The sequence below is a fragment of the Jaculus jaculus genome, chromosome 16 (genome assembly GCF_020740685.1).
Source record: "Jaculus jaculus isolate mJacJac1 chromosome 16, mJacJac1.mat.Y.cur, whole genome shotgun sequence".
In the NCBI taxonomy this organism is placed as follows: domain Eukaryota; kingdom Metazoa; phylum Chordata; class Mammalia; order Rodentia; family Dipodidae; genus Jaculus; species Jaculus jaculus.
The window spans coordinates 74633550-74649287 of NC_059117.1; the positions used below are offsets into that span (position 1 = coordinate 74633550).

The window sequence follows — 15738 nt, forward strand, 5'->3', positions numbered from 1 at the left end:
CAGGGCAGGCTTTAACCATTTCCATTAAAATATAATCATTGACAAGAAAGGCGGCTGGTAATGCATTTTATTAAGTTTTATTTCCTTGAGTAAAATACCAGCAGATAAAGCATTGCTCTTCATGTAGAAAAGTGCAGAGAGAAAAACAACATCATAATACACACCACTTTTTAGCTAGAATATGTAGTTTTGATTGGACCTAAAGCATGTTTTGCAAACCTTTCTCTCATCACCTTTACCTGGTTGTTGGTAGTCTTCAGGCTTTTCTTGTCCTAAGGGTTCTTTTCTTTTTCAGAGCTGCCTGCTGGTTGGGAAAAGATTGAAGACCCCGTCTATGGTGTCTACTATGTAGAGTAAGTGCTTGTTAGTAACCCACTGTCGGTTTGTACCCTGCACAATTATGCACACTCACGCTAAACTCAAAATGCCAGTGTTATACGGTGCCAAAGTCATTAGAATAATCATTATTTTTTGGTGTGTGTTTGCATCGATGCCCACAAGGCATGACACACATGGGGAGGTCGCAGGACAGCCTCGCAGGGTCAGTCTTCACCTTCCCCCTTGTTTGAGATAGCGTCCGGCTTGGGAATTTTTTTTACTGTTGTGAATGCCAGACTAGCCGACCATGAGCGTCAAGATTTTCCCATAGCCATGGTCATGTTAAGCTTACAGATGCATGTGCTGACTTGTGTCTGGCTCTACATCAATTCCAGGGATCCAAATTCTAGTCATCAGGCTTACTTTTCAAGTGCTTTTATTTTTATTAATTTATGAGAGAAAGAGTGAGTGTGTGCATGTGTGTCAGGGCCTCCAGCTGCTGCAAATGAATTGCAGATGCATGTACCATCCTGTGCATCTGGCTTATGTGGATCCTGGGGAATCAAACCTGAGTCATTTGGCTTTGCAGGCAAGCACCTTACCCACTAAGCCATCCATCCAGCCCCTCAAGTGCTTCTAATCACTGAGCCATCTCCTCAACCTGCAAAGTGTTAATATTAATATTGAATGGAAATATGAATGAAGAATTTAATAAAGAAGAAAATATCCAGTGATTCTGAGGATATTAGAAGCTACTACTAAAATCAGAAAGGCAGGACTTGAGCCTCAATATCACCAGGGATTAACATAATCCTGGCATATGCCGAGTGTTCAGTCAGTAAGTGTCAGCTGAAGGGATGAATAGAAAATACCAGCTTGCTGGAGGGCAGATGAACAGGTTAGGTTCGCAGCGAATGACATGTTTATTCTACTACCTCTTGAGCTCAGGCCCAAGCTTCTCAGTAATTACTTATTTATTCTTTCTGACATCCTAAAAGGGTTAGACAAATCTTAATAATTCATGAAATGTTGCCAAGAGCAGAAAGGAACTAGGAAAGTAGGTTACTATGCAGGGCCCGTGATCCGGGTTCCTCTTTGCCTGTCCCTTGCCTGGGGACCACAGAGGTGGCTTCTGTTTTCTGAAAGGTCTCAAGCCTTTTGCATAAGCTCTTCAGATGGGTCTTCCTCTAGCAAGGACAGGTCCTTTGTTTTTTTTTTTTTATCAGAACCATCAATTAGGAAGATTACAAAGACAGCAGAAGCTGTACTGACAAAAATATGCCTTGGCTGTTTCCCTCTGAGAAAGATGAGAGAGAGAAAGAGAGGAGAGAGAACTACTCAAAGAGAGATAACTAATAAAAAGATTCTTTGAAGCCAGGCATGGTGGCACACACCTTTAATCCCAGCACTCAGGAGCAGAAGCAGGAGGATCACCTTGAGTTTGAGGCCAGCCTGAGACTACATAATAAGTTCTGGGTCAGTCTAGGCTAGAGGGAGGCTCTACCTCAAAAAAAAAAAATTGAAAATGAAAATAAGACTGGAGAGATAGATGGCTCAGCAGTTAAGGCGCTTGCCTGCAAAGCCAAAGGACCCAGGTTCTATTCTCCAGGACCCATGTGAGCCAGTTGCATAAGGGGGCGCACGTGTGTGGAGTTCGTTTGCTAGAGGCCCTGGGGCACCTGTTCTCTCTCTCTCTCTCAAAATAAAATATTTAGAAAACATAAGTACATAAATCTTTGAAAAAGCAAACACTATATAAACATTGACTTTTGCTATCCTTCTTGGCCAATAACGATAGGAAGCCTGCTTTCTCTCTCTCTGCTGTTGGCAGTGAAAAGTCATTTGAAATGCCCTGTTCATATTATACAAAAATGTCAGGCTCTAAAATGCTTAGCATCTATTTTTTTGTTGTTGTTTAATGCTAGCATCTTATTAGAAAAACAAATAGGTGTTCAACAGAGCAAATAGATGTTCCCTCCCTGTTACCTAACAAAATGAATTAGGGGCCAGGCGTGGTGGTGCATGCCTTTACTCCCAGCACTCAGGAGGCCAGGGTAGGAGGGTGTGAGGTTGATGTCAAGTTGAGACTACATAGAGAGTTTTAGGTCAGCTTGGGCTAGAGGGAGACCCTACCTCAAAAAAAAAAAAAAAAAAAGGAATTGGGGGCATCAGAGAGGCAGGCGAGGTCATTTCTGTGACCCTCATAACATAAATTTCCTCTGCCAGTTGCCAAGGCTTAAAGGCTGACTTTTTCTACAGCTGTCCTTGGAGGCGTCTGCCACTGCAGGCCCCCATTACCTCGCCACCCTGCCAGCTTGACGATTGCTCTGGCATGAGAATAAGCATGGTCTTAGAGGGGCAGGGTGATACCTTATTTAGTTCTGGTTCTCTTTGGCTTTTAAAGTCTCATTCAGAGACATGTTAATGTGAGAATTAAGAAGTAAATAGACCTTTAATAGAAAGGCAATCTATCTGTTCATCCTGTTTGATAAACTTATCTTTAAAATATATATAAAAAATATGAAAGCCTGGAAGCTAGGCGTGGGGGCACGTGCCTTTAATCCCAGCACTTGGGAGGCAGAGGTAGGAGGATCATCTTGAGTTTGAGACCAGCTGGAGACTACAAAGTGAATTCCAGGTCAGCCTACGCTAGAGCAAGACCCTGCCTCAAAAAAAAAAAAACAAAAAACAAAAAAAAAAAACCCACAAACAATAAAAATAAAAGCCTAGATTAAAAAAATTTAGGATCTGGGGAGATTGCTCAGTGGTTACAGACACTTGCTTGCAAAGCCCGCTGGCCTGGGTTCCATTCTCCAGTCCCCATGCAAAGTCAGATGCACCAAGTGGAGTTTGGTTTTAGTGGTGATGGTGCACCCATGTGCACACATGTTCATTCTCTTTCTCTTTCAAATAAATAAAAATACCTTACAACCCTTCAGAGTTCTGATTCACACAATGAGCATGGATGTGGTCTTGTACTCTTACCGAGCTGCATGCATGCACTCACGCAGGAATAGCATGTGTGTGCATTGATGCAGCTTACATATGCCTGCGCAGCAAGGCCATCACCCACACGGTCGTCTGGATAGCACATGTGGGCATGCGCCTTATTCCATGCCATACTAGTTGCACAGTTGTCTGAAATATCTGGGTCTTGGTCACTTTGCGCACACCACGTCTGCTCGGTTAGCTGTGTTTGGAGAATCTTTGCCTGAAGGCTGTACCTTCACCCTTCTTCTTGGTCAGCTGATTAAAACAGTTGACAGGTGCTAGTGGGGTCCTTGCACGTCAGCTTCCTAAAGGCTACGGGAAGTTACTTGACTGTTCTGCCTTTTATATGGGACAGACAGCATCACATAACCGTTTTATTTTTCAGTGAATTCCATAATCTAGTGAGTTGAAGCAGCTTCCCTGTCAGTGATACCTTGGAACTTTGGGAAGGCCATTGGTCAAAGCCCTAGAACTTGAGAGCGTTCAGCCCTGAGCGTGGGTAACAGCCAGTGCGAGCTATGTCAGGTTGGGAGAGCTGCTAGCCCCCAAGAAAGCCTCCTTTCCTCCCTGGGTAATGCCATCGTCACATGTACCATGGCTTTGCTTTCTCAGAGGTGACTTCTTCAAAGTCAACCACTTTCAGAAAACAAAATTACATGGCAAAATCAAGAAATAGTAAATACAAAATTTTATCTAAATGTTTCTTATTTATGTGCATGTGAGAGAGAGAGAGCAAGTCTGGGTGCACCAGGGCCTCCTGCCACCGCAAACAAGCTCCAGCCACATGCACCATGTTGTGTGTTTGACTTTATGTGGATACTGGGGAGTCAAACCCCGGCCTGTGGGCTTTGCAAGCAGTGCTTTTAACCACTGAGCCGTCTCCCCAGCCCACATACAGAGTTTCAAATGGGTGCTATTCTGAAGAGTATGGGGAGGTCTGAGGCCATCCTGCTCCTTCGAGTTCAGGGTGTGGCGAGACCCCTTTGTGTAGCTACCCTTGCTTTCTGTATTGGTCTCCGTCTCAGGAATCCGACCAGCTATCACCATACCCAAGTGTTTATGTTAAAGTAGCCCTGATTTTACTCCCTAACGGGCCCATCGCAAAAACTAATTGGCACTGACAACTAGAACATTCTAAAGAGAGACTGTGATGCTGTTGCCTTGCAGTGGGAAGGTAAACACCCCCCTTGATCAGGAGAGAAGAATCTCACACTGGCAGTGCCAACGTGTGTGGGCCGCCTTCCTTGTCAGTCTGTTATTGTGCTTAATTTGTAAATTAAACACTGTCAGAAAAGACCGTGGTCCATGTAGAACTGAGGACTATTCTGGGGTCCCGGGGTCCGCAGGGCACACATCCCTTCTAAGCAAGGGGTTACTTCCATGTGGATAAGAACAGGACTGGCCTGTGGGCATTTATGAAGGAGTTCCTAATAAAATGCATGGACAACTGATAGCCCAGGGCTTGGTGTGTGTGGTGTGGAAATGTCATGTTAATTTTCCCATCTCCTTTGCACGGTTTGAACACAAGAGCTTGCTTTGCCAGGTTCGAAGCACGTGACTTGTGACTGACGTGCTGGTGGGCGGAATGTTTCCCAGCTGAACACCGTTTTCCATCCCTCCCCAGCCACATCAACAGGAAGACACAATATGAGAACCCGGTGCTGGAAGCCAAGCGGAAGAAGCAGCTGGAGCAGCCGCCACCGCCGCCAGAAGGTGGGCTTGTAGCTGAGGCTTTTGCCCGAGCTGGGAGCAGAGCGCGGGCCAAGCATGGGCACTAACACCCCCGTGTGGACGGAGCTGGCTTCCACCACCCAGTCATGCTCTGGCTCTGCCAGACGGTGGGATCCAGCACTGCTCAGTCCTCCCACTCAGCTCTGCATTGCTAGAGGGGTGCCCAGTTCAAAGGCACCCAAACCTCCACTTGACTTCAGAAAGCAGTGTCTTTCAGAAAGCCCCAGCCATACCTGCATGGGAACCTGTGTTGGAATCTAGGTCCGTTATAGCACTCTTAAAATGGAGTTACTGGGAGCAAAACCACCATGTCATCTTAGAGACATTACATGCCAGAATCAAAGTGATTCTGAAAAGTTACTGATTCATGTTTTTATAAACATAGAAGTAGTTCAAGAATTATTAATTTCTCTGTTGCCCATCCTGATACCGTTCTCATAGGTAAGCACGATGCAGAAATTTTCTATACAAATTTCATATGTCAACAACAACCATATCACTTTGTGTATAATATATATGTATGTATCTGTGCGCAAACACACATGCACACACACACACATATGTAAGAATAGATAAATGACCTGTTTTCCTTTTTATTTCTTGTATCTGTTTAAAAGTTCCAGAATTACCTTATCATTCTAATGGCTGAGTCCTGTATCACTTGATGTATGTTCTACCAACAGTCCATTTATTAATACATATTAATCTTCCCAATTCTTTATTATGATCGTTTCATTTATTTATTTATTTATTTATTTATTTATTTATTTATTTATTTGCTTTTTCAAGGTAGGGTTTCACTCTAGCTCAGGCTGACCTGGAAAGCACTCTGTAGTCTCAGGGAGGCCTTGAACTCATGGCAGTCCTCCTACCTCTGCCTCCCGAGTGCTGGGTTTAAACGCGTGCATCACCACACCCGGCCTTTATTATGATCTTTTAAAGTAATTGTTTAATGCCACTTAATATGTGGACATCAAGCACGTGAATGTCAACTGTAACACCTCCCTTTCTGCAGCAATGAATAGAATTAGGGCCTCACAACAGTGTTACGTGCCAGTACCTGTTCTCTAGCCCTTGAACATAATAAAACATAGAACTTGGGCTATTGGTTAGCAAGCTTTTTCTATCAATGACCTCATTGCAAATGCTTTAGGCTCTTTGATATGTACAGTTCCTGTTATATAACCACTCATCTGTCATTGTCATATGAAAACATCTACAGATATGCAAATGAGTGGGCATAACTGTGTTTCAACAAAAACAAAAACAAAAAACAACTTTAGGGATACTATAATTTAAACCTCATATGTCACAAAATATTCTTTTTTTAACCTTTTTAAAATGTGCAAGCTATTTGTAGCTGGCAGGCTTTATATGGACATTTTATATTGAGTCCAGATCCTCCATGGCTTGCCACCTGCTGCTCCGAGGCAGGTAACTTACGTTGTTCCTCGAGAGCGGGGGCATGTGTGTGTGTCCGTCCACTTGGCAGTTGGAAAGTGCTCTTCCCTACTCTCCTTTGTTCTTAAAAAGGACTTTATACGTGACACTTTTCCTGAGCTAGTAAGGCGGAGCAGTCCATGATGAAGAACATGTTAGCTGAGCTAGAATGTGACTCTGCAATCCAGCCCAAGGGTCTGTCACTGCAAGGAACACCTGGGCCTCCAGCAGGCGTCAGATGGCAGTTAGGACTCACGAGTCCTGGCAGGGGCTCTGCTCTGGGTTAAGGGGCAGCCGAGGCCCATACCACTGGCAGCACCTATCCAGCTCACTGCTTATGGCAGATAGTTCAACATGCGAGCCCATGCCTCCCTTAAACTATGGTTCTGACGTAGCAGACCTTGGATGATGTCATATTTCACATACACATTTAACTTAGTCTCACTTGAAACTCTACCCAATTACCTGGAGGTTTGTTCTTGGTTAGGCCACAATATTTATTTCTCCACACATCAAGTGGGAGAGTTCAAGATCTTTCTGTGCTGCCTGGAGATCAGCAGATACCACCGATTGCTTTCTTTTGTGTGCTCTCTGCTGTTGGGCCACAGGTTTGACTATCACTGCAAAGCAGGTATGTGGACCACTATGTTTTTGCTTTCTCGTAGAATGGACGGAAGACCATCCCTCCCTTGTGACTCCTAGCGTTCCCTCCCACCCCCCGAGCAATCCGGAGCCAGCGAAGGAAGTCCCACTTCAGGGTAATACGGGCTTGCAGTTACATTTTAGCTCTACACTTTCTTTCTTCTTCTACATGTGTGTCTGTGTGTGGTGTACGTATATGCATGCATTTTAGCTCTGTAGTTTCTTGTACATGTATATATGTGTGTGGTATGTATGCATGCGTGTTTGTAGGCACATCGTGTGTGTGTGTGTGTGTGTGTGTGTGTGTGTAAATGAGAGGTTGATGTCATGTGTCTTCCTCAGTTGCTAGCCTGATTTGGCTGTACTTGCTAGCCAGAGCCCCCCAAGAATTTCCTGTCTCCACCTTCCCAGTGCTGGGAGTCCAGGCACACGCCACCACGCCAGGCATTTTACCCAGGTCCTGGGGATGGGAATCCAGGTCCTCCTGCCCACACAGCACGCACTTTACCCACCGAGCCATTGTCCCGGCCTCAAGTTTCAGTTTTGCAAAGGTCCCTTGGAAATAGAATCTTGTAACTCCCAGGTCTGTCATTTGATAGTAAAACCTGTAAGGAATGGAATCAATCCTAAATGCATTTGGCTGTAAGACCTGCCAAGTATTAGGGACCTCCCTGAATATATTTGTATTAGTCTAAAAATAGAGGCACTTGTTAAGTGATCATTGAAAGCCAACTTTGACATTGAAAGGCAATGTTGACATTTTTTTTGGCTAGGAAATTCTTTGTATAGGGGTACTTGTAGGATGCTTGGAGGTATCCCTGCACACATCCACACCTCTGGCAATCAGAAATTTCCCCAGATATAGGTGCCCTTAAGGACAAAACCATCCCAGAGTGACTGAGTGAGTCAGAGATCACAAGGTTTGAATCCTATGTTCAACGAGGTGAATTATATATAAGTTCAGTATTAGATGTTTTTAGATTCCAGTGAATGTATTTGCTCTTGACTAATACTTTCTAAGTGTAAGTGGCTGTATGTTTTTCAAAGTTCTTTCCCCCGTATTCCTGCTGCTATTTTTACATTCATATGTTTGATAACATTTTAGCTAATGCTACTTACTTATGTTGAAGAGTAGAGTCCTCCCAGAGAGGACCTTCCCAAAACCTGGAAACTTCCAAACCTTGCTACTTTCAGGCCTCATTAGTCCTGACACCAAAAAGATTTTTATCTCGGGGTGTGTTTAGATTTTGAGTGGGGGGAGTTTGAGGTACTGTCTTGCTCTAACCCAAGCTAACCTGGAATTTACTATGTACTTTCAGGCTGGCCTCAATCTCAGTGATCCTTCTACCTCAGACTCCTATGAACTGGGACTAAAGGCATGTGACACCATACCCAGCTAGATTTTTTTTTTATTTAAAATGATAAAAATGGGATAAGCATCATATTTAACAGAGGTAGGACATTTTGATGGTACATAGACATTAAAAAACTATGTAAAGTTTAAATTCCTATCAACATGTTCAGCAAGATCCAACTGTGTTAGATTTAAAAAGATACATAGAATAGCTTATTTCTCTTATTTTCATGCTTCCATTGTAGTCTTCATGAGAAAAACTTTCTCTGCTAGTTGATGTGATTATTAGAGTAGTATTAATATGGCTTATAATATAGCCAGAAAATAAACAGCCTAGAATAATATGTTAATTAATATCAGCATGATTGTAGCCTCCTCAGTAATCTTTTAAACTTTCACTTATTTATTTATTTGTAAGGAGAGAGAGGGAGGGAAGGAAAAAGAGAGAGAGAGAATAAATAGATATACCCGGCCTCTTGCTGCTGTAAAGGAACTCTGGGTACATGCCCCTACTGTGCGCATCTGGCTTTACATAGGTACTAGAGAGTCAAACCTAGGCCAGTAGCTTTTGCAGGCAAGTGCTTTTAACTTCTGAGCCATCTCTCTAGCCCAGTGACTTTCAATGCACAGTTCCTTCCTTGGCTCATGTCCTCTCACTTCACCTCTCTTACAAGAAGAGAACTACACCAGCCTCTTTAGGTTCCTTGTGCTGGCCCAGCTGTGGACCACATCCGAGAGCTTGCCTAGGTTCTTCCCCGTATGCAGTCATCTTTTCCTCCTGCTACACTGACTCCTGCTCATGCCAGGTCTTTGATAGAGCCCCGTGTTGTAGCTGCCTTTAACCACCCTGTACTGCCCATCTATGGACTTTAATAGTAACAGTTCCCTTCATGTTTATTAGTGTTCTGTTCTTTAACTGGAATTTCTTCATTAGGCTTGAAATCCCATGGAGGCATGAGACTATAGTTGTTTCTTATTTAATTTGAGAGATAGAGAGAGAAAGAATATGGGCATATCAGAACCTCCTGCCCCTGCAAACTAACTCCAGATGCATGTGCCACTTTGTTTTTGGCTTTGCAAGAAAGCACCTTTAACAAAGGAGCCATCTCTCAGGCCCCTGTAGTTGTTTTTATTTAAAACTTAAGTGTCATTTGATTCAGGTATAATTTTTTTTGAGGTAGGGTTTCCCCCTAGTCCAGCCTGATCTATAATTCACCATGTATAATCTCAGGGTAGCCTCGAACTCACAGTGCTCTCTCTACCCCTGCCTCCCAAGTGCTGGGATTAAAGGTGTGCACCATTGCGCCTGGCTATAATCCTTTGATATGTATGTTCTGCTGGAATTACTGTTGAGGAAAACGGTATACCTGTATGCATGTGGCCACATACACCTACACCCAGCCAGTGTTCTGCACAAAATCATCCCAGAGATGAAATACGTTTAATACTGAATGGTTCAGGTCCCGATTGTGCCAAATGCTTAAGATGCTGGCTAAGAATCCAGGTGGTGTTCATCTGTAAATTTCAAAAAGAAAGATTCTTTCTTTTTTCCTAGTTCTCCCTTCTTCTTTAAAAATCAGTGTGTTCATTTTCTGGTGCTCGGGGTAGAACCTAGAGCCCCTGGAGTTCCAGTCAAATGCTTTGTAGTGGAGCTAGAGCCTTGGCCCCTAAGCCTTCCCCTCTGGTTTTTCAATTATATCTTCTTGAGCTCTGCCTCACGCATGGTGGACTAAGAAGACCCCGCCTGCTGCTCGCTCCTCTGGGATCTTCACCACACTCACCGTTGATTGTACCAGCAGGAGGAAGACGTATTGCTGACTTGGTTTGACAGCTTATACTAATTTCCCCAAGTTTAGTGCTTAGCCATATTCTCCTGAACAAATCCCAAAACTGGTCATATTTTTTTTTGATTGTTCTTAGATTAACTCTCTAGCTTCAAGCTTTGATTTAGAGAGAAATTAAAAATAATTTTTTAATGAAAGTCAGGGGTTTAATTCAGCTTATAACTTCAACAGGAAGCCTGTTGTGGCAAGAAAACATGCCAGCAGCAGTCAGCTAGGGTCAGAGCCTCACATTAGCAGGGAGGAAGTAGCAAGAGCCAGCGGGGCTTGGCTGTAACCACTGAAGACCCACCCCCCGTGACACACTTTTCCCCAGAAGGCTCCACTTCCAAGGTTCCACAGTCTTCCCTAACGGCTCCACCAACCAGGGGTTAAGTGTTCCAGCACATGATTTTATGGGGGACATTTTACACTCAAACCACACAACACAGACATGCAGTCACATTGTCTCATCACCTTCTGATGAGAAAAACTTTTGTGGTCTCTCTCTCCCTCCATACTCACTCCATCTCTCGTCAATAAGATAACTCATTTATTGGGCCCTCATTACACGCCAGGCTTCTCCCTATACATTGTACATATATTATCCATGTCAGTTATTATTCACAACTATCCTGGAGTTGGTACCACCATTATCTCCATCTAGGCATTCAACATTCATGCAGAAAAAAGTTTAATAACTTGCCCAGTTTCGAGAGCCCAGATAGGAATTTGAGTCAGCATCTGGCTGCTACCTTGTTGGTCACTGTGATTTTTTTTTTTTCTGTTTGTTTTTTGAGGTAGGGTCTCACCCTGGTCCAGGCTGACCTGGAATTCACTACGTAGTCTCAGGGTGGCCTTGAACTCACAGTGATCCTCCTACCTCTGCCTCCCGAGTGCTGGGATTAAAGGTGTGTGTCACCACACCTGGCTTTTGGTCACTGTGATTTTTATGTGTGAGACACCTTGGTGCCTTAGTCTCTGCTATTCAGTGTGATCTTACTGGTTACATGTTGTCATTTAAATTTCAATGAACTTCAATTTACAATAAAAAATGTGAGTCCTTTGGCACTCCTCTGCACATTTCAAGGCTGTGACATCTGTGTTCTTGCAGCTGCCATGTTGGATCATGCGGATAGACAACATGCCCAGCTCTGCAGATAGTGCTGTTGGACACGGCTGGTCTGGAGAATTCCAGCTCTAGATGCACATGTAGTTCTCACCTGGCAGAGAGGCAGCCTCTAAGGATAGTTCAGGGGCAGAGTGTTGGGCTCAAACCTAGAAGATCCTGAGTCCGTGAGCAATAGATTCATAACTAAAAAAATTGAAAAGCCACCCAATTGAGTTTAATACATAGCCAGGCCTTCAAACTGCTGACTCACCCACAGGAGTTGGAGTCTCAGGAAATGACATGGACCACAGAGCTGCAGCCCAGAGTATCCTGTCCGTTGCCTGTGGGGGAAAATAACGTCTCTCCTAAAGTTGCATTAGCTCATGATGCATCCATAGTTAAAACATAATAAATGTAGTAAAACATGAGCCTGTCCCATGTTCCCTTGCTAGTTAAATTCAGATTAACTTTGTAGAATTTTCCCACAATTTCTACCTTTGCCTATAACAATAATGACAAGTTCTGGCACCCAGGCACTTGTGTCCAGCCTTCCCAAAGATCTGTTGAATGTTGTTCATTAATTACTCCTTGGTTCACTCACTGTCCACCCAGTGGAGCTTGCTAGAGCACACGGAACATCCCAGGTTCTGATCTAAGCGTCGGGCATGCACAGGGGTCTCGGTGGGGCTCGGGTACCGCTGCTCTGTGCGTCCGTGTGCAGTGAGCGCTCCTTCACGCCCGGTCGCGGAGACAGGAAGTTAGGAAACTGAGCAGGGAGGTGAGCACCACGTAGCAAGGAAGTGAGCGCTGTGGACAGAGGATGGAGAAGGAAGGGGATGAGAAAGGTTGGAGGAGGCGTGGACCATTTTAATAATGCGGCCCAGAAAAGTCTCCCTAGGGAGAGATGGGGGCTGTCCATGTGTTCATGTGACTGAATGTGTCCCTACCCTCAACTGCAGCAGCCTCTGCCGACAGAAGTCTGGGCCGTTTGCCGTCCACACCCAAAGTAAATTTAAGGGGTTAGCTAATGTGTTGTCAGTCTTCCACCTGATAATTGGCTTAGGCGTTATTTCCCCAAAACCCCTCGGTGCAGGTGGCACCCCTATCCTGGTGCCTGGAAGATCCTGCTAAGCCTGCCTTTCTTTAACCACAGTGACTGCCAGTTGTCTGCCTTCCAGTAAGCCTTGGACCAAACTGGAGGAAGCTCACGCGCGGTCCTCTGACAACAGGCCATTTGAAAGAGCCTTCCTCACAAGAGCCAGAAACTTAAAATGTGCAATTAAAACTTGTGTGCATGCCCAGAGACCTTTTAAGGCCTTTTCGTTACAGCAAACCAAAAATAACTTTTCTTCCTGGGTGCCAGGCTCTTTCCTAGTGCAAGGGCACAGGAGGCTTTACCACCATCTCTCTTTTTTAAATAACTTTTTTTTTTTAATAGAAACAGGCCAGATGAGGAGGCTGTGGAAACAGTGGGATACAGGAAATGGAATTAGGAGAGATGAAAGTGACTACTGCTTAAATAACGCAACACATTGCAGTGAGATTCTCCCAGAGAAATATGGATAGAAGCCACAAATACAATTTTCTGATTGATAGCTAATTTTTTTAATTATTAGCAAATCCACAAAAACCTTAGTAGCATTGTGAGAGTTACTTAGCAATCTAATGTGTTTTCAATAAATTAGCTGAATTTGAAACTGGCTGTTGTTAGTAAGTAGTTTAGTTTGGATTTTTGTTTTGGCATATGACTTTGTTGTTGCTTTTAAAATACACTAAGCCAAATGTCCTAAACTTTTTTTGTTGTTGGTTTTTTGAGGTAGGGTCTCACTCTAGCTCAGGCTGACCTGGAACTCACTATGTAGTCACAGGGTAGCCTTGAACTCACAGCAATCCTCCTACCTCTGTCTCCCAAGTACTGGGATTAAAGGCGTGTGCCACCACACCACTTGTTTTTTTTAAGGAGAAATAATCCTTATCAATGGACCTGAGTTGGCTATTTTTCAAAATATTGAAAGCAACAGATAATTAAGGAAAACTCATTAGCTGGAATTTCATTCAAAGTCATGATCTTTATTTTTCAAAACAGTGATTTTTACATTTTTTAATTTAATAAAGAGGAAGGCGGGAGGGAGAGAAAATGGGCACACCAGGGTTCCTAGCCAATGCAAATAAACTCCAGACGCATGTACCACCATGTACATCTGGCTTACGTGGGTACTGGGGAATTGAACCTGGGTCCTTAAGCTTCACAGGCATGCACCTTAACCGCTGTGCCGTCTCTCTAGCCCATGGTTTGCCATTTTGTCTAACTGTTCTTTGTGACCATGATATACTTCCTAGGATGGTCCATGCATTTTCATCCTGGGTTTTCTGTTTGGTTGAAAACATTCTGCTCTGTGGATCTTCTACTCAGAAGCAAGTCCACAGCCGCATCGTGACCCTTTAAGGTGATGTGACAGGCTCTGTGTGTGATAGCTGTCCCCTAACCAGAATGGTGCTGGGAGGATCCCATTCCTGAAATTGGAGAGTGCTTTCTTAAGACCCATCTGTTGCTTGCTTTCAAACCCTGAAGGCCTGGGTTCGACTTCTCCAGGGCCCACATAAAGCTGGATACACAAGGTGGCACATGTGTATGGAGTTTGTTTGCAGTGGTGGAATGCATAGCTTCACCCATTCCCACTCTCTTTTTTTTTTATTTATTTTTTATTTATTTGATAGTGACAGACAGAGAAAAAGGCAGATATATAGAGAGAGAATGGGCGCACCAGGGCCTCCAGTCACTGCAAATGAATTCCAGAAGTGTGCGCTCCCTTGTGCATCTGGCTAACATGGGTCCTGGGGAATCGAGCCTCGAACTGGGATCCTTAGGCTTCACAGGAAAGCACTTAACAGCTAAGCCATCTCTCCAACTCCCGCTTGCTCTTTCTTAAAGAAATAAAAAATACCCATCTGTGTTCAAAGGCTAAAGCTCCTGAGCCTGGCGAGCTGTCCCTGTGCTGACTCCTGGCTTCCATCTGTCCTGTGTTCACTCACTCACTCATTCTCATAATTGCCTGTGGTGACACTCCTTCTGCATTCTCGCTGTCATCCAGGGAAGCCCTTCTTCACACGGAACCCCTCCGAGCTGAAAGGCAAGTTCATCCACACGGAGCTGCGGAAAAGCAGCCGTGGCTTTGGCTTCACGGTGGTTGGAGGTGATGAACCTGACGAGTTTCTCCAGATCAAGAGCCTCGTCCTCGATGGGCCTGCTGCGCTGGACGGCAAGATGGAGACGGGTGCGTCTTCCAGGCTGTGGCACGCTGTGTGCACTGAGGCCTTAGCGCCAAGACCCATGGTTGGGGCTGCAGCGAAGGCTGAGCAGTGAAAGGAACTTGCCTGCAGAGCCTGACTCCTGGGTCCAGTTCCTCAGGACCCACGTCAAGCCAGATGCACCAAGTGATGCATGCATCTGAAGTTCATTTTTAGTCACAGGAGTTCCTGGTACACCCGTTTTCTCTCTCTGAAATTATATATATAATTTTTGTAAAAACGATCCCTGGCTGTAGGGTTGTCCCTTATCCATACTAAGTCTCTCCTTTACAGACACCCTCTCTCAGTTAAGATTTAAATCTTTGAAGCCACTCTAACTTCAGGATCCTGTTACAGTGCTATTGCACATAACAAATTAGTAATTTACTAAAAACGCACATCCATTTGTGTAAATGAATCCAAAACACAGAGTTTCAGTGTTCTTTCAATGCTTATTATATTGTCATTAGCAGAGAAGTCACTAGATGCTAAGGGAAAGCTTCGTTAGCTGTAAAATAAGCCACGGGAGCCGTCGGGTGTTGCTTAATGGTCTCAATCTACACTCGGCTTCCGTTCAGTTTCATACTGGGAGTATTAAAAAAAGGAAAATTCAACCTCCATCTGCTTGGGATTTTTTGGCTGCACCCAAGAACTACACTACACTGGCTAGTAGGGAAAAAAAAACCATGAAAGTTTCTTTAATAGTTTTAGAGCTGGAGAGATGGTTTAATAGTTAAGGCACTTGCTGCAAAGCCTTAGGACTCGGGTTCAATTCCCTAGAACCCATGTAAGCCCAATACACAAGGTAACACATGCATCTGGAATTTGTTTGCAGTGGATAGAGGCCCTGACATGCTCTTTCTCTGTCTGCCTCTTTCTCTCTCTCAAATAAATAAGTAAAAACTTTAACATTTTTTAAAAAGAGTTTTAAAGCTGCACACACCTGTAATCCCAGCCCTTGGATGGCTGAGGCAGGAGGATCACAAGTTTGAAGCCAGCCTGTATTACATAGTGTTGCGGTTACCTCCTCAGTGCTGGAACAA

The 15738-nt window shown here is 44.2% G+C and overlaps 1 protein-coding gene across 11 annotated transcripts in view; it reads left to right on the forward strand.

Annotated features, from left to right (window-relative positions):
• The window catches only part of Magi1 (membrane associated guanylate kinase, WW and PDZ domain containing 1), a 620496-nt gene that overhangs the window by 533159 nt on the left and 71599 nt on the right, over positions 1 to 15738 (forward strand). For all 11 annotated transcript variants that reach the window (XM_045135556.1, XM_045135552.1, XM_045135550.1 and 8 more), the window contains 4 exons: positions 296 to 353; positions 4934 to 5022; positions 7146 to 7238; positions 14500 to 14682. In XM_045135556.1, coding sequence (XP_044991491.1) covers positions 296 to 353; positions 4934 to 5022; positions 7146 to 7238; positions 14500 to 14682 — 423 coding nt within the window. The remainder of the gene's footprint in view (positions 1 to 295; positions 354 to 4933; positions 5023 to 7145; positions 7239 to 14499; positions 14683 to 15738) is intronic.